The sequence below is a fragment of the Fopius arisanus genome, unplaced genomic scaffold (genome assembly GCF_000806365.1).
Source record: "Fopius arisanus strain USDA-PBARC FA_bdor unplaced genomic scaffold, ASM80636v1 scaffold00052, whole genome shotgun sequence".
NCBI classification, from domain to species: domain Eukaryota; kingdom Metazoa; phylum Arthropoda; class Insecta; order Hymenoptera; family Braconidae; genus Fopius; species Fopius arisanus.
The window spans coordinates 783,957-802,214 of NW_011887791.1; the positions used below are offsets into that span (position 1 = coordinate 783,957).

The following is an 18,258-nucleotide window of genomic DNA, read 5'->3' on the forward strand; positions in this document are numbered from 1 at the left end:
ATTTATATATTTATGTTTATTTCTCCTGTTGAACATCAATGAAGCGCTGGTGTTAAGAAGCTGCTCCCTCGTCGTTATTGCTCGAAGATGTGTGCATAAATATATCGTTTTAAAACTTAACGTGTCGTATAGAAGTAACACCCATGTTTTTTTTACATTAATAAACAGTATATAAACACATTTATATCAGTGTGTAACTTTATTTATATTCATTGAAAAGTGATCACGCATCCTCAGACATAAAAACGCACGAGATTATTTTAAAAAATAGAGCACCAGTTTCCCTTTCTGTTAAATATATGCAGACGATTTTCTAACAGAAAATACTGAATGAAAAAGATTAATTTTCCGTTTTCCCTTCAATTTATTCTATCGAGATATTTTCCCGGAATTCTTTCACATTTTCCTCAAAATTTCCTCAACTATAATAGAATAGATGATAAATTATAAATTGAATGAAAATAATTGCTGTTTTCTGTTGAAATAAAAAAAATTATAGAATTCAATAGCAAAATGATCAATCCAGAGAAATCACTAACTGCGAAAAATCAGGCAACATAAATCCTGGGAATTCAGAGTATCAGCCAGTGCTCTAGATTTTCGGAAAAATCTTTTCCGGGACTCCGAGCTATTTTATAAAAGCCTTACGGGCGAATCATCACACTTTCTCATCACTCCAAGCTAAAAGTCCTAAAATTCGATTACTCATCCTCATGTGACCCCGAAAAATTCACAATCCGCCGGAACGAATGAGTACTCAACAGAGTTCGGGCATCTCAACTAATCTTACATAACGTAGACATAATATAAATTCTCCTAGTTTCTTCAAAAGGACTATATACAGAATAGGTGTATACAATAGACAGAATAGGAATTAAGCAACTTTATGTTTCCATTAGCGGCGCAGTTATCAAGTCGTTTCAAGGCTCAACTCCTATCTAAGTTTTCATGAACCTCATCTAGTCAATTTATGAAAAATATATACTAGAATTATTACACATATTTTTTTATTCGAAGAGCTGTTTGAAAAAATTCAACAGAAAATCTGGACATTTTTTTTAGAATTTCTGGATTATTCCCATCAGTAATTAATATGAATTATTACGAAGAATTTTATTGTTATCCTTCTCATTGTTAGTAATAATTGATATTAATTTATTCATTATTATCAATAAGCATCCAATTTTACTAGTTCTTTTTTTGTTGTTCACCAATAGATATTCGAGTTAAAGAGTTTGAAGGATTTTCGTTTTTTTTTTTGTGGAAATTATTGAGCATTTCACCTGTTTATTATCAATTTTTCTTTCAACTATTCTATAGCGAATACCTAAAAAATGAAAAGAAGTGAAACTGCAACTCAGTATTTTTTTCTCCACCGAATTTTTTCATACATGAAGAAAAAATATTCATGAGTCAAATTGCCAATTGTACTATTTATTTTTTGGGGTAGATAATTTAGTAGTTGGAAAATAATAGTCAGGGCCGATTCTACCTTCCAGTCTGTATTTTTATTTTTAGAAATAGTTATATCCCTTTTTATAAATATTAACCAAAGTTTACATTTTTATTTAAGTGGCAAGAGCTGCGAAGAAGTTTCCCGACGACAGGTGAAGAAATAATTTAGTAATTCAGTGATTTCGGATCAGTTCGTTCTTTAATTTTCTTCAATTTAATCAATACTTCGCCAATTTATTTAAATTAAATTGCACGTTTGAGCTCCAGTTAAATCACTTTTGGTCCCACGAAATTCCACGATCTACTGCTCACTTCTGGCGACAACAGGAATTTTAGGGGCTGAAGCTACGAAAAATTTATCACAAAGACTCAATAGAGAGCGTGAAAAAACCTAATTAATCATCGCTTTTAACAATGAATTCATCCAATTTTCATGGCGAGCATCACCCATTCGAACTCTCAACTTATAGATTAATCAGACAAATTTTCCAATATCACTGAAAAAATTCTCTCAAAGGAGTCGGACATCAAGAATGTATATCCATTTTCAAGATCTAGATTTATCACGTTTAAGGGAAATTCTGTAATTGGTTAACGAACAGAAATATTTCTTTGCTGTTGGAAAAAGCAGAAATAACTACAAAAATTTTTTCTTACAAATAATCTCTCATCAGATTTACATTAAAATTTACAATTCACTTACTAAAAGAGTCTGAAGCAGAAACAAAAACGGAAGAGAAAACTGCTGAATGGACTGGACAACAAAAAATTTGGCGAAAAATTTTCCGACAAAAACAGAAAATATTTGAACAATTCAATCCCACATAAACGCAGCTAATGCCTGCGTTTGTAAAATAAATGATGGGTTCAAAATATTATCAAAGATGAAGGGACTTGATCTCTTGGTTTAAAAAAATATAAATTGGGGAGAGACATCCTTAAAGTCGACGTATTGCAATCGGGAATTTCGGTAGATCGAGCAAATGTACATGAAAACAATGACATGCGCAATAATCATCGAAATAATTATCTCTAATGGCATTCGCCTGTGAACATCAGGACCACTGGCCCTCACCCCCAATTAATTTACTCTCCATGTGATGATGATAACTAATATACAGATTCACATTGAACCGGGTAAGTGTCTTAGTGATGTAAGATAATTACGAAGCTGAGACGAGTATTAACTGTCCCGATTGGGATGCTTGGCAAGAAATCTCCGAGGCCAAGGGAGAGGCCAGTCGTATTGTCGTGGTACAACTCCACCCACGTTTTTCTCAAAATACTTGAACAGTGGAAACCACCAGAGTCTCGCCAAAAAGTTGTTTGGTCCGTATTGCTATAAACAAAATTTGCACGATTACAATTGTTTCGAGTTGAACTCGGAAAATTTCACATTACAGTAGACTCCCTACAGCAGGTTCAATACATGGAATAATTCCAGATTTATAAACAATAAAGAATAATTCCAAAAATGCCCTTCAGTCTCAGTGGTCTCAATAAAACTCAACTATCAGGAAAAAATTAATCCCGAAAAGCAGCATTAGCTGTGGAAATATTTACCTTCAATTGTACATTGTTTGCCATGGTGTGGTAAATATACCAAAGTCTTGTGGTGACCCAGTAAGCTATAATAACATCAACAGTGTAATGCCCATGGGCGACTAAAATCATAATAACACCAACAAATGACGTTATCCCAACAAGCCAGTGGATGGGCTGACACCTCTTCGGAGAGTCTGCAAGTTAAAATAAATTAATTAATTAATTTTTCAATTAGTTAAGCATTGATTGTCGATTAAATTCCAGTCAGTGCACTTACATTCCTTGATAATCAGGTAGCACAGTACGAGGATAACTGTATGCCCACTGAAAATAAGGTCACCGCAGTACGTGTGCTTTCCATTAATTACTAGACCAAAACCAGACATCAGTTGGAGAACGCGTTTCGTGATTATTAGGGGGGTCGTGTGATTGGCTTTTTCACTGCAGTAATACGTTTTACTAACTATTGGTAAGGCTGTTACGTAAAATGTGATGCTCCTCATCATGTACAGGAGTCCCATCACCAAAAATATTCGTCTCAATACGATGAATCTGAAACAATATTTATCAATCAAATCTCTTCGTATTCTCGAGATTAATTGCATTGTAATGGAAATCGAACTGCTTTGTTGTCTGTTATTTTTTCTGGTTGTCTGGAATTTTTTCAATGCACTCACCGGTGTTTATGAAATATGATGAGAAGCATTGCGGAATTGGATCCAATCACAATGAGAATTTCCGACACAGTGAGGGCCCAATCTTGTGCTTCGACGTTATCCAGAATAATATCAGGTAATGGACCATAGACATTTCGATCTGGCACTCTGTCGTGTACCATTGCAAGGGACGTGGTCGTGAGAATAAAGTTGAAAACCAAAAAGAAAAATGCTGCAAGACAAATAATTAGCATAATTAGTCATTAAAAATCGACACCTCAATGAATTAACTCAACAGCGAAAGGATAGAATAAATTATTGATTTATCTCCCAAACAGTCGATTTAATGAAAAAACATTGAATAACTTTTTTCTAGCCGATTAAATGGCCGATAAAAAAGTGCTTTTGACATTTTTCTCTAAACAGAATAGTTGCCTTGATAACTTAACATCTAACAATGGAAAATTCACATGACGACTTTATCACTTGTCTGGAAGATGCATTGATACGTACCAATAAGAGTTTTCCATTTCTCCTTGGGAAATCTTGGTTCCTCCCTGAGTGGTGCGGGAATATCAAGCTTGACAATGCCACTGCCATTCTCCAAGCCTGCCCGCTGATGTCCAATGCTATCTATTTTATCATTGTCATCCTCCTCGTAATAATCTGAACTCGAGCCAACTCCACCCCACCTGTCCTTTCCCTTAGTCGGTGCACCAGGAAGTAATGGTTGCCTTTGATAAACGTCACTAGATTGTGCCATTCCACTGGTACTCCCATCAACAGCTGCCTCAACGTCCTTCTCGTGCCCCTCACCGTTACCCAATGGTCTGTCAAAGCTACCGTAATCACTGTGCAGAGTTATCGCCTTGTGGTCCAATACCATCCTGCGAACAAAGCAATAGAACATCGTCAAGAAGCATCACAAATATAACAGTCATCCCAGATAAACAACTAAAAAAACCTACTGGATGTTCCGCGACCATTACGCGTCACGCATTTGCATGATAATTTTTTTTATCGGAAATCCATAGGAATTACTTTCAAAAATTGCCTTAAAGAATAGAAAAAATATATATTTTAAGTAGAAATTCAATTTTTTTCTTCATTTTTGTTTCAGTTCTTGAACGTGGCTCTCACATCACTCATTTTTCAACTCATTTATCATTTGAATCTTAAAAACCGATTGGTCTTAAATTACTCTAACGCATTCTGACATTGAAATCAATTGATTCACGACAATTTCGCGGAGAATCTCATCGGTACAAACGTTTCAACTCAATGCATGAATACTATAACCTTCGATACAATCAGTGAATCCAACGTTTTTAATTTTAGATGTAATGTCAATAATTGAAACTGGCGTTCACGAGGCGCAAGGAGTCGGATTACGCAGTCATAAAGCATTACGTAATGTAAGTTTGAAGAGCTGAGAGAAAAAATTGCAAGAAGGCGATAACTCGCACGTGATTACGTGTTTTTTTTTACTCGAATAGTACGAGGAGATTATTTGGAGATGTGGGGTATGAGCACCGGATGATATTTTGATCCCCGTGGAGACGCGCAGATTAAAATGAGATTTCAATGTATTTATCCAAAATATAAAGTCATTCCTTTCAACTCAGAGATTCCATCTCAAATTGAATTATTACTGTAGTCTTGTCGAAAATTTCAATCCAAGTGATGATAATTATTTATAAATTATCGGGCTAAATACATTACAATTTGTTTATTTATTCCAGACATCGTCAGTTTTTCGGAAATTCTGTTGTGAACTGGCAAACGAGGATGACTGCATTTCTTTCTCAATATCTCAAAATCGAAGGAAGACAACGATTTTTTCATAAAAACCTTTTTTGTAGTCCTCATAATTTTCTATAAAAAATGTTCACATGAAAAATTCGCTATCTTCCTTCAATTCTGAGATACCGGCTGAAAATTGAGCTCTCATCTTTCGAAAAGAACGAAATGTAACGCTTGATTGGATTCTCTAGAATTGTCACAACAAAAAGTCCAATAGAGTTTACATCACCCTGATGGTCGATTTATACTGTCGGATTCAGAAGGATTTATCATAAATAGTTCGACTTATTATGCTTCACTATGTCTACAGCTCTTTGAACATAAAAAGAGCAATGTATTAACAACTGCATTATTAAATTAAAATCGTTGAAAAAAATGTATTACACTGCAATCAGAAAAGCATTCGCTTACTGACTGAGAAATAATAAAACCATTGCAAAGAGACAGTGTGTATTTGATCACTCGTTTTACGAGTTATTTTATTGGCACAGAATTAATTATTTATGGACAGGCAATCGGTGGATTAATTGTGGTAGAGATTAGTATGAGTTTGGAATAAATTTCTGTGGAGTTCAGAAAGGACTCTTTGGAAAGGCAAAGACGCAAACAGAAATTAGAATCAACAAGATTTGATTAATTATGGATGAGAAAATTATCGGTTTGTTGCAATCCTCTCGCAGGGGAATTGATGGATTTATGGACTCCGGAATTAGAATCCTCTTGAGAATCACTGAATCACATGTACTCGAGGTAGATTTGCCTCTCCATTGTAGTTTTTTATTTTTATAATAAATATAATAATAAACACAACTGTCAATTTCCCCATTTTCCCTAGGGTTGTCTTAAAAATTCATAGAAATACAGAAAATTCTGGTAAATAATTTCGTGAATTTCCAGTTGAGGGGCTTGGAATATCATTTGAGGTGAAAAAATTGCGAGATTTCAAATTTCATTGCAAATTCATTACAATTTGATAATGAAAATTCATATTAGATTGAAAATTCAAATTAATTGATTAATGCTTTTGAAAATTCTGGAAGTTTCAGTGAAACTTACCGAAAATTTTATCATTGTCTCTATCCGAAATAACGGATAGTGTCATTATGCCCAAAATCGGTAATTGAGAACCGATTACATCGAAATGTCTATGAAATTTCCTTTTTATTCGGCAGTGGTGTGGAAGGAATTTTAAATCGAAATTGAAACCTGTGATTTCTGGAATTCGGCCTTGACTTGGTCAAGCCTGACTAGATCAATCGATAAAAAATGTATTACACTAGGTCACTGCCGATTTATCCCCGATCCGTCATCAAATAAACTGTTGACGAATTCTTCAGAACTTCTCATAATTTTCAGTAAAAAAATCTCCGTTTTAGTAGTTCAAATGTTGAAACCAGAAATCATTGAAAACTTTTTGTGGAGCCTAGAAACTTCTTGCGACATGAATAAACTTTTTTCTCTGTGTGACCTCCAGAAAATCAATCTCGACACAGGTATCTCAGAACAACAAGGTGAACAACAATAGTAGACCAAAAATTTCCATATTTACGTTTCACAATATTTCTCACATTGGAAACAAGTTTATCAATATTCACTCGATCTTCGGTATACCGGAGATATCCATAATAAAGGAGTCGACGAAGATAAATACAAGACTGGCTACATACCATTACCGATATCATAGTTATTGAATAGTGTTACGGAAGACCCTGACGAACGGGGATAATTGAGCTTGAGATAATTGCATGATGAATTCAAAAGCCAAGTTGTAAAAAGAATTCAAATTTCATGTCACATTTTTCTTCGTCTCCGATTTTTACCGAGAACTATCAATTCAATCCAAAAAATCCATAGGAATTATTTGTAGCTACTTAAATGTCAGATAAAAAAGATCTATTCATATTTCATCGTAGAATTAATAGTTCTTTAGATAAAGCGATTTTTTGAAGATCGACTTAACTTTAAATTTCCGAGTCAAAAGGTTTTTTCATGTTTCTTCTTACAATCAATAGTTTTTCAACGAATTAACACTGAACACAACTGGAAAATCGAACTTGTTTCACTTCAACTCTTCACTTATGAATTTTTCTATTTTCTAAGTTTACTTATCACCATTTTCATGTTTCCTTGGTTCTTCCATTATCAGCATGAAGTCTGACTCGACGTTAAGTCCGTTGGAATAATGATTCATGGTTGTGACGAATGAATAACGAATAATCATTAAAAAACATCAGAATCGAAGAGGAAAAACCATTAACGCCGAGTCAGCTTTTAGCTCAGTTTTCCAAAAATATCGTCGAATCTAAAGGAGATAGCAAAATATTCATAATGTCCTTTTTTTGAGGTCGCAATTAGCTCTCCAAAAAAGTTCCAATAAAAATTTCTGTATCAGCTCTGACTACTGAGATATTTATCCAAAAATGACCGAGAACTCCAAAAAAAAACCGAGGGCTCCGCATCGAATTCGCTGAGCAATTATGAAAAATGAGGATGCGAATAAAAATTGTGAAAAACTTAAATTCACATGAAAAAATCAGACAAATAAACACTCATGTTAATGCGCCTAATTAGAATGACAGCATCCTTCGAAATTAATTTAGTGAATCACTCATTAGGTGCATACAACTCAAAATAAATATTCAACTCTGGGGACTTTAAATATTCATGTGAAATTAAAAATCCAATCTCATAAAAAAAAAATTGCAGAGTAAAGAAATCTTTTTAATTCTCATCTAAAATATTGCGCGCGAATTCCGTAAATGCATAATTGGGTGTCAAATTTCAATGTTTATTTTAAATTGCCCGAGTCAATGTACTTACGGACTGCCATTTGGTGTACGTTGCATGATTGCAAAAATTCTGGATTTCATAAACAATAATATAAACTAATGCAAAATCAACAATGAGATCTCAAGTGACAGCCATCATTCACTCCGCAATACTGCAAATCCATCCTTTGGTGATTCTTGAAAGCCATAAAACACTGGCACAAGGTGAACATTCCACATATGTTAACGCGATGAAAACTGAGAACTAAATGACAAACTCGGTGAAGTCAGAGGAATGACAGCTACTGAGGATGCGGACAAACCGATACTAATAGCGCAGTCCGCGGTCAGTCTTTCCTTATCTCATGATTACGAAATCGGAAAGGTACGGCTATAGGAGACACCCGATTTTGTACGAATACCCCACCCTCTTTCCATTAAAACCGAGTGACAAACTCAGTCTTCTTCGTGCCCAAATGACCGACATTACAGGCTAATGACGTTTTAATAACAGAATACTCCAGTCATTGAGAATTTTAGTGAATAAGCAGCAGTGAAATAATTCTCATCATCACTACGTGTCATCAATAAAAATATAATTATTTTCGTCATGAATTTCTTTTAAAATCATAATTGTGTAATTATATAATTGTCAGTACTAGTATTGTGTAAATCTTGATCACTAAAAATGGGAGTTATTAGAAAAATATATTATAAGTGAATATAATTGTGCAAAATTACAGAAAGAATTTTTGTGAAGCAGCAGTGAGATACATCCAATATTACTGTTTTTAAAAATAGATATCCCGCGGGTAATTAATAAAAATAAATAGATATGTTCATCAGGAATTCTTTCAAAACCCGTTATTTATTGGCTCAGGTATTCAGGAATAGTAATAATAATTGTAGAATATTATATTAATATAATGATATAATTATAATCTCAATTAGCGCTGCAAAGAAAATTATCACATAAATTTAGAAGTCAGTCCTAAATTTCGAGATATTAATTTGACTGAAACCGCTTTACCGCCTCGCTTAACCCCTGCGGGTTATTGATTTATCTCGAAAACTATCGATTTATAGTGGAGACGGTGAGGGACTTTTCTGGGGCTGATTAAATTCCCCGGAGAAAAGCTCTCTTGGTATTTCCTTATAAAGTCAATAGTTCGTCAGATAAATCAACGTTTGGGAAAATCTAATTTCGACTTTTCTCACTTTATCACTCGATTTTACGGAATTCGAGTGAAAATTGATGGGGAAATCAGTAGAGGTCGTGATAATTTATGTTTTCCCCATTGTATTTCGGTTTCAGAGTCCATAAATTGAAATTTATAGCCGACTTTATCGCTTGTAGAGTATTGCGCGTAAATACCCACGTGGAGTTGCAACACCTGATATGAATTTTGTGCCGTCAGTCAGCACAGGTGGCTCCTTGAAAATTTTCTAAACTCATGCCAAACCTGATAATTTTTATAGAATAAAGTGCTTATTAAATATTTTAGGAGTTGACTGTGTGAAAATCTTGGAATTCCCAACAACAATTGCGTATGAACTCTCGATGTAATGATTTTCTTTCTTTTAAAAAGTCCAATAAAAAAAAACTCTCGATATTTTACCAAAGTATCATAAAAATATTAAAGCGACGAAATATTCAAAGAATCTGGAAAAAAAATCCGGAATTTAAATAAATATTCAAAAGTTGTTTTGAAAATTACCTTATCCAGTTTTTGTTGAATAATTCACAGATAACAAAATCACGCGCGATTTTTTCCATTAGTTAACTAGAAAAATGAGCAGCCAGAGGATAAGTCATGGTTTTAGATTGGAAATCAGTCAATATTTATAATAACAATTGGACACGTTTGGGAATGCAGATTGAGTTAATGCATCGTCGAGGCGTAGAACAACAAATGTAAAAGCATCTGCGGAGGTGGAATGCGAACCCTGTGCTGTCGTCATGTTTTTATTTAGAGCGACTTATCGGCTGATGCCATGAATTATCATTTGTGAATAACGACTTCCTAGTGGTTCAGCTGTTCCTGCCAGGAAGAAAAAACCAGATAGTCAGAGATGGGAGCTAGAAACTAAAGATCAATGACGCAATATCCTCCAAATCCTTCTGATTTTTCATTTTTTCCAGTCACTGCTGATAAAAAAGTCTGAGCTCTCCGGAAAATTACGAACAATTTCAAAACTCCCCGCCTAAACTCCTGTCAAAAGAAATTCCCGAATTTTCGTAAAAATTACACTTCATTGAGTTTAAAGGGAAAACTGTCTGAAATTTTCAGTTCCTTGAAGATTCTGGAACAGTCCAGATTTTCCAGGGGAAGACTAAAAGGGGAAGAATAAAATTCCGGGATTTTCAAGGGGAACATGAATATTCATTCGCAAATTCCCCTGGACATCCAGAAATATTTCCCCGAATTTCCCCAAGCCCTATAGTTTCTCCCAGTGTAATCCAATAAAAACTTACAGTTTCCATTTTTCGGGGGAACGTTGGGTTGCCACCGATGGAATTTCTTGCCAACATTTTTTAACACTGGATTCACTTTCATTCGAAGTTCAACGAACACTCGAGCGTTGTTTTCTCCAGGTTTGCAAGCAGTTATCTAAATTGACGATCGATTATCCTCAGGAATGACTCAGAGTCGTTACTTACTCTAGATTTCTTTACCCGCATTGTGGATTCATTCTTGTTTTATGACAAGAGCGAAATGTTGAGATGGAAAATTACAGTGCAATACATTTAGATAATTTATCGCAAATTCTCTGGGGTTACTTGTGTATTGTATTGATTGGACTGTAGTTTGCGAGTTTCAAACGAAGTTTATCATAAAACAGCTATCCACAGGCGGGAATTCAGGGTGGAATTGACAACTAATGAATAAAGACTGGGAAATTCAATACAATAACGTATTGTTCTCTCTGGATAATTCTACTCGACTCAGTAGAATTTTGTTTAATGAAATTTATCAATAGGTTTGAATTTTTTTTGGAACAAGGAGATGTTTGTTTTTCTATTTGAATGAAAATACGAAAAAGGAAATTGAATTCACTTTTATAATCTTATCGATAGACTTTATTAAAATTACTTTCTGCGCCAATTATCAATTTTAAACGAATCTTGATGAATCATTCTCTTGTGGCGTTAGAGATAAAAAATTATCGGGATTCCCCAAGGTTCATGAATTTCTCAATTACTCTCAATCATATTTCAATTCCATTAAAAAATTTATTTGTTAAATCAATTTCGATGGTTTTCGAAATTTTTGCACAAATTTTCGTTGCCCTCCTGCAACCGTAAATGATCTTTCATCATTCTTCATGAATTGAAAACATTTCCAGACATTCGAGACATTTGTATGATTTTCCGTTGTCCCAAAAAAACCAATAAAATACCATAAATCAATTTTAACTTGTCGTAAACTAGAGCAACTCTAATCACACGAAAACGAAAAAAATTCACAAATCGCTGCACCGAGAAAAGAACTAGCTTTACCAAGTAAACACACCAACTAAAGAAATCCAGACACTTCAAACAAAAAGATTTACACAAAAATTTCCACGATAAAAAAAAAGTTAATTCAGAATTAGTCTTTCTCGGTGTTCACGAAATCACTGGAAAACGATAAAATAAGAAAAACATGTTTGTTTCAAAACTTGATCAAGTAAACAGCTACAAAAAATACACGACAGTGATATCAATGATCAATTCACAATCCAACTTACCCCAGAAGACACCAAATTTTCCATCATTATTATCTCTAAAAAAAACTGAGCCTTTACAATCGAAACCCGTCATGACCGCATCACTCCACTCCTCCAATTAATTACGATAAAATTCCCACCGACAAATACAAGAGTGAGCCTCCACCCACACAAAAAGACTCCAAATGCTCCCTAAAAAAACGCATATGGGACACCCCAACAACACCTCGAAGTCAAAGCGAATGAGTCACTCATTAAATCATTCAAACCCCAGCCTTAATCTATAGCCCAGACAACACAAAAAATTAAACGTAATGAAAAATACCTGTCCATCAGACTTCTCCATACCTTGTTAACGCCGAGGGCAATTCAACCTTGACAGGTAGCCTTAATTTATGCATTTATCTATTAATAATAATAAAAAATTGTCCACGCACTCCAACAGGATCAACTCCAGAGACAACACTGGAGTTTCTTCACATCAGATTATTTTTATTGTCTCACTAAGGCACTTGGTTTTATTTATCGTTATTATTAAATATTATTATTGTTTATAAAAACACAGAACACGAGGGGAACCGAAAAAACCACTAGCCGCACGCAGTTAATGGATTTTTTCTTTAAACCTGACGAATTATTATTTTTCTCCAGTTCAATCACATGTTGATCTCCATTGCTATCAGATCTATTACGCAAACTCATTGCTCCTGCGATTCCTTGGAACGCATTAACAGCATCTCGAAAACTTTTTCGTCTTGAAAAGCGACCGTTGGGGTATATGATACGATCTCGAGACGATTTATTCGTCCGTTTGTTTTAAGGGGGAATTCGTCAATTCGGGCCTGACCTTTGGTCTTTTCTCCGGGGATTTTGGGGTTTCAGGATGAGTGCAGGTGTACCGGAAACTGAGTTATTGTGTGGGTTTTTTTCAATCACAGTTGGGGATTGGAGACGATGAAACTTATGGCTGGATATGTACTCTGTGGACAAACGCCCCTTCAACTCATTTCATTTCTACCAATCCGGTGACGCTGGGGGATTTTCTAGGGATTATTACCTGGGGAACATTAGGGGCGCGAGGCTTTGAATTTGAGCCGGACGAAACAACAAATATATATATATTCTCAGTAATAATATATAATAAATAAATATTTCTAGATATATATGTATATACTCAATAATTCAATAGCGAAAGCGGGAAATTTCGGTTTTTCTATTTCTATAATTTTTTTATATTGAATTTTGAGGCGCAAAAAACAGATATATTTTGCATTTTCGAGGCAGATATTGATTAATAAAATAATGAGTTAATGTTGAATTTTTAAAGATCTAATTACATATAATTATTTCATCATCGAAGTCGTACAGTGAGAAATGGTATGTCTCATTTTCCTGGAATACCCGTATACTCCAAAAACTATCGATTTCATGAAAAAATATCAAAAGACCTTTTTTTTCAAGAATTTAATAATCTCCAAAAAAGTCCTTCACATTTTTTCTACTCCATCAATAATTCTCGCACTAAATAAAAAATCGAGGAACTCTCATCATCCCATTCCGCAACACCGCAACCACCCCCATTAAATCAGATAAATAAACATTAAATTCTCACCTCAGCAAAGCCTTCCGCCAGCAGTAATCGGTTTCAATAACCAGCAGCTGCAATTTCATTATATACGTGGGTCTTTCTCCGGACATGGAAGAGCTTGAAAGTAACAAATCCCAGATAAATTCAGTAACCCCTCAACAATTTCTCTCCACCTTAGAACTCTCAATCGGTCACCGTTTCCCCATCATCCTTGACCATTATTGATTCATAATCGCGGCCATATATCACCTATTTTTAACCAGCAGATTGAACAGCCAAATCTTCCGACAGACGAATCTCCTGGTGAAATTGAGAGGAAATAAAAACCCCTCAGGAAGGGGCCATCCACTGACTGCTAGGAGGGATGTTGGCACAGAATAACTCCGAAACTCCTAGAAAAATCAATCGATTTGATTTTCTATTCCTGATTGCAACAGTGAATTCGATGATTAGAGTGCGGACGCGTATGACATGTCATTTTTAGTGCTCGAAGGACTCTAAGGAACTGTCTAAGGAATCCGCTGCTCGCGGATTTGCTACTGAGGGTTGAAAGAGGAAAGAGGTCTCAGGGCCGTCAGGCACACGAGGATCAAAAGCGCAAGCGCTCCCTCATGGATCGCTTTTACTAATAAAAAAAAAACAGAATACCTTGTGTTTGTTCCAAAAATTATAGACGTCACCTGACTCGTCCATTCACAAATATTCCATACGCCTACGTCTAGATAAGGCCAAGGACCCGGTGTTATCTGATTGACGGGGCGTTGATCAATTATTTCGTCATTATCACCGACGTCTACAATTTTTTTTCTCATACGTGGAAAACCTTTGAAAAACTTACATATCTTTTTCTATAGCAAATGATCAGATTAAATTCTTGGAATTATCAATATTTAATAGAAATAGAACCAAGACTAGAATTTTCAATTAAAATTCTAATGAAGCTTTAAGATATTTTTTATAGACCTTCACCATAATTTCAACTAAATTTCGTAGAGCGATCGAAAGTTATTTCTGTTGATGTGGCATTAAATGCCTCGAGTGTACCAATAAGTCCTCCAATCGATTTAAATTAAATGATCAATGACCTATTCATATGCAATTTATCTTCTCAGACATTCGATGACTTCACTCTTCGCATGATTCATCCAGTTTCAATTTATCGCGCCATACAGTCCAATCAAAATGGCAACCCTCACGCATTCGAACGAGAACGAAGTCAGCAGAAAAAAATCAGCGTGAATAAATCATTCCGAAATAAAAATCCAAACGGTTCATCGATTAAAATTGTATCAACTGTCAAATAATTAACATAATTAAACAATTATTGAAAACCCAATCAAATCTTCGTAAGCCTAAAAATTGGTTATGGGTCACTTTTCGGAGAATATCTCTGAATCCATAAAACATAGCACTATATTTGTCAGAAATTTTTTTGTAGCCTTAATTTCCCTGTGCAATATTAGTTATGAGAAGAATTCAGGTATCTCTGTTGGATTCTGAAATATTCTCCGAAAACTCAAATCAACTCGTTGCCCTCTATCTCATCTCCGGTGAATTGTAAAATTCCCCACTCCTCCATTTTGTCCTATACTGCGTCAAACCTTGTGCAACGGTTTTTTTTCGAGATAAACCACTCACACAACTCCATTTTCCTTGAAAAAATTCTACGTCATCATTCACGAATACATCGACAAAGCGTTCGCATTGAATTCTCTACCCAATTAGTTTATTTTCTTCTAACGTGACGTGTAGAGTTACTCCGAATAGGAAGTGTCATTTCCTTATTTTTCAACGCAACATATTCTGAGTGGCAGTCTACGATTGTTCATCCTGTGGAACAACAGATTTCATTAGGTTCATCGGGTTATCGTCCAGGTGTTAAAAAATCATCGAGAGATCGTGAGTTATTCTCCTCATATTAAAATCAACCCCTCGTTTCGGGTGAAAATTAAGACATTATCACGTGTTACATTTTTTTTTTCAGAGGTGTGTCGAGGACTTTCTTTTGGGTGGCCCCATTTGCGTGACTCACGTGATTACAAATAAACATATTGCCTTGTCGCATTGATCTTCGGTATTTCTGACGTGATATTCAATTTCAATATGAGTTACGGATACCAGGTGAGAAAACTTTCGGTGAAAGCATGAAAAAATTTTGTTGAATGTCTAGATCTCATTAAAATTATAAAAAATAGTACGTTCTGTAGTTATTTACTGATTATTCTATCATTATAGTTATAATGATTATTATTTTATCTCATGTCAATTCTTTCCGCTGATTCTGTTAGTAGAAAATGAAAAGAATTGATATTTTAGAGAATTTCCCTAAAAATTTTGTAGAAATTTTATAGGATTTCTAGATCCGTTCAGATGCTCCTGCATGATCCCACTAACATCATAACAACATGTGTATATTGAATTTCTCTTAAAATTTCATTCAAACTTATTTGAATTGATATAAATCGATATTACACAAATTATTAAAATTCTACTTGACTCACATCACTTCCGAATATGGAAATTGAACAGCAAACTCCACAGATTGATCGATTTTATTTGCCTGTGATGAAAGGGTCCTCCAGTAATGCCGTTTCCTGGAAAAAAACCACCAACAAGCTTCGGTGTGCCACCAGGCACCCCCTCTGCCCCCAGTGCTATGCCCCATCCTGACACTAACTACGGCTTTAATGCACCTCCAACGAGTTTTGGAATGCCTCAGCCTTACTCACCCTATCCTCCCCAGCCACAGTATTCCCCATATCCTCAGCCGCAATCTTCTCCATATTCTCAGCCACAGCCTTCTCCATATTCTCAGCCACAGCCCTCTCCATATTCTCAATCGCAGCCCTCTCCATATCCTCAGCCACGGCCTTCTCCATATTCCGAGCCACAGCCGTCCCCATATTCTCAGCCACAATCCTCTCCATATTCTCAACCACAGCCCTCTCCATATCTTCGACCACAATCTTCTCCATACCCTCCGCCACAATCTTCTCCAGGTCCTCAGCCACAGTCTTCTCCATATCCCCAACCAGGTGGACATGTCCAACCAGCCTCTTACTCCCACCAACCCTCACCCTACCCTCCACAATCATCCCCATACCCTCATTGCCCACCTGGAAGCATGAATCCTCATCCCCAGAGTGTTAATTCATCCACCAACTATCCTGGTGGGGCCTGTCCTGGGGGGCAGAGGCCAGGTCAATATCCACAACTGCATGATACCAAGCTCCACTCAATGACTTACCACACTGGCCCCACCCCCCGGAAGGCTCCATTCTCTATCAAGGTGAGAGTGCACGAAATTTTTTATTTCAGAATTCTGCTAAAGCGAATCTACTGTCATGGAAATAAAAAAATTACAGAAGAACCTGAGGTTTTCTGTTCATGAAAATTATACCGCAATTATCAATGTACTTTCTTTATAGTTGAGCCCAACGGTGGTACCAAGCTCTGACTTCGACCCTCGAACCGATGCCGAGGTTCTGCGAAAGGCGATGAAGGGCTTCGGCACCGATGAGAAAGCCATCATCGGTGTTCTCTCCTATCGGAACAATATGCAGAGGCAAGAAATTGCTGTACAATTTAAAACACTTTACGGAAAGGTACAAGATGAACGGATTTGATACGGAGAGAATCAGAAAATTTATGCGAATGTTTCGTTCTGTTATCAGGACTTGATCAAAGACCTCAAGTCCGAACTCTCAGGGAACTTTGAGGATCTCGTTGTGGCTATGATGACTCCGCTTCCACAATACTACGCGAAAGAACTTCACGATGCGATGTCGGGAATTGGAACTGAAGAGTGCGTTTTAATCGAGGTCATGTGCACCATGTCAAATCATGAAATCCGAGTTATTCGACAGGCGTACGAAACGAGTAAGCAAATTCCCATTAAACCTCACATACTAAAAAAAAATCAATTTCTAATTATAATTTTCTAAATGAAGTGATTCTGCAATTAATTTCCTTCATGCATTTAATGTACTTACTCCCTTCATTGATTTTTCTAGTGTACGGGCAGTCTCTCGAGGACGCTTTACGTGATGACACCTCCGGAAACTTTAAACGCCTGATGGTGTCACTGTCTTGTGGTAATCGAGACGAGAGTTTCGATGTCAATCCGGCAGCTGCAGCAGAGGATGCCCGAAGACTCCTTCAAGCAGGTTAAAAATTTAATCATTAATACATCAAAATGCTCTGCTCATAATTTCCATCGGAAGTTTTTGTTATTAATAATTATTTCCAGGTGAATTACAATTCGGAACGGATGAATCAGTTTTCAATGAGATCCTGGTGCAACGTAACATTCCCCAGTTGAAGCAGATATTCCTGGAGTATCAGAATATCACTGGTCACACGATTCACGATGCACTGGAGAATGAGTTCTCTGGGGACATCAAGAAGGGACTTTTGGCTATTGTCAAGTGCGTTGGGAATCGAGCAGGATTTTTCGCTGAGCAGTTGTACAAGAGCATGAAGGGAATGGGAACAGACGATCGACGTCTCATTCGTTTGGTTGTGACGAGATCTGAGATCGATATGGGCGAGATAAAACAGGAGTTCTCTCGCATTTATGGACAGTCTCTCGAGGACTTTATTTCTGGGGACTGCTCCGGGCACTACAAGAAGTGTCTCTTGGCACTCATTTCGTAATGCCGACGACAATCTCTACTCGTCAGGAATACAATTTGTTAATTACGGGCTTTACTATTTACAGCGAAATAATCAT

The 18,258-nt window shown here is 36.0% G+C and overlaps 2 protein-coding genes across 8 annotated transcripts; one reads left to right on the forward strand and one right to left on the reverse strand.

The window, feature by feature from the left end:
* Positions 1 to 1,511: 1,511 nt before the first annotated feature.
* On the reverse strand, positions 1,512 to 14,234 carry LOC105268011 (phosphatidylcholine:ceramide cholinephosphotransferase 2). Of its 6 annotated transcripts, XM_011307237.1 has the most exons (8): positions 14,175 to 14,234; positions 13,776 to 13,918; positions 13,551 to 13,643; positions 4,170 to 4,543; positions 3,678 to 3,888; positions 3,278 to 3,552; positions 3,019 to 3,194; positions 1,512 to 2,794 (listed from the first exon to the last, which is right to left on the reverse strand). In XM_011307237.1, the coding sequence occupies exons 1-8, from the start codon at positions 14,217 to 14,219 to the stop codon at positions 2,639 to 2,641; spliced, it is 1,473 nt and encodes a 490-aa protein (XP_011305539.1). In that variant the 5' UTR covers positions 14,220 to 14,234; the 3' UTR covers positions 1,512 to 2,638. The 6 variants fall into 6 exon arrangements, with proteins under 6 accessions (XP_011305539.1, XP_011305541.1, XP_011305543.1 ...); XM_011307239.1 differs by lacking the exons at positions 13,551 to 13,643; positions 13,776 to 13,918; positions 14,175 to 14,234 and adding an exon at positions 12,287 to 12,877; XM_011307241.1 differs by lacking the exons at positions 13,551 to 13,643; positions 13,776 to 13,918; positions 14,175 to 14,234 and adding an exon at positions 12,264 to 12,286.
* A 466-nt stretch (positions 14,235 to 14,700) lies between these two features.
* LOC105268010 (annexin B9) lies at positions 14,701 to 18,252 on the forward strand. Of its 2 annotated transcripts, XM_011307235.1 has the most exons (7): positions 14,701 to 15,425; positions 15,511 to 15,647; positions 16,099 to 16,815; positions 16,955 to 17,131; positions 17,201 to 17,405; positions 17,540 to 17,692; positions 17,776 to 18,252. In XM_011307235.1, the coding sequence occupies exons 2-7, from the start codon at positions 15,630 to 15,632 to the stop codon at positions 18,180 to 18,182; spliced, it is 1,677 nt and encodes a 558-aa protein (XP_011305537.1). In that variant the 5' UTR covers positions 14,701 to 15,425; positions 15,511 to 15,629; the 3' UTR covers positions 18,183 to 18,252. The 2 variants fall into 2 exon arrangements, with proteins under 2 accessions (XP_011305537.1, XP_011305538.1); XM_011307236.1 differs by lacking the exon at positions 16,099 to 16,815 and having other exon boundaries at positions 14,714 to 15,425.
* The last annotated feature ends 6 nt before the right edge of the window (positions 18,253 to 18,258 follow it).

Bases quoted from the DNA above. Each gene is read 5' to 3' on its own strand.
- LOC105268011 (XM_011307237.1), bottom strand. From the start codon at position 14,219: ATGGACGAGTCAGGTGACGTCTATAATTTTTGGAACAAACACAAG. The intron at 3,195-3,277 runs GTAAGTGCACTG...TTTAACTTGCAG, and splicing joins CTACCTGATTATCAAGGAAT to ACTCTCCGAAGAGGTGTCAG. The intron at 2,795-3,018 runs GTAAATATTTCC...TTTTGTTTATAG, and splicing joins CAAACAATGTACAATTGAAG to CAATACGGACCAAACAACTT.
- LOC105268010 (XM_011307235.1), top strand. The intron at 16,816-16,954 runs GTGAGAGTGCAC...CTTTCTTTATAG, and splicing joins AGGCTCCATTCTCTATCAAG to TTGAGCCCAACGGTGGTACC. The intron at 17,406-17,539 runs GTAAGCAAATTC...TGATTTTTCTAG, and splicing joins TCGACAGGCGTACGAAACGA to TGTACGGGCAGTCTCTCGAG.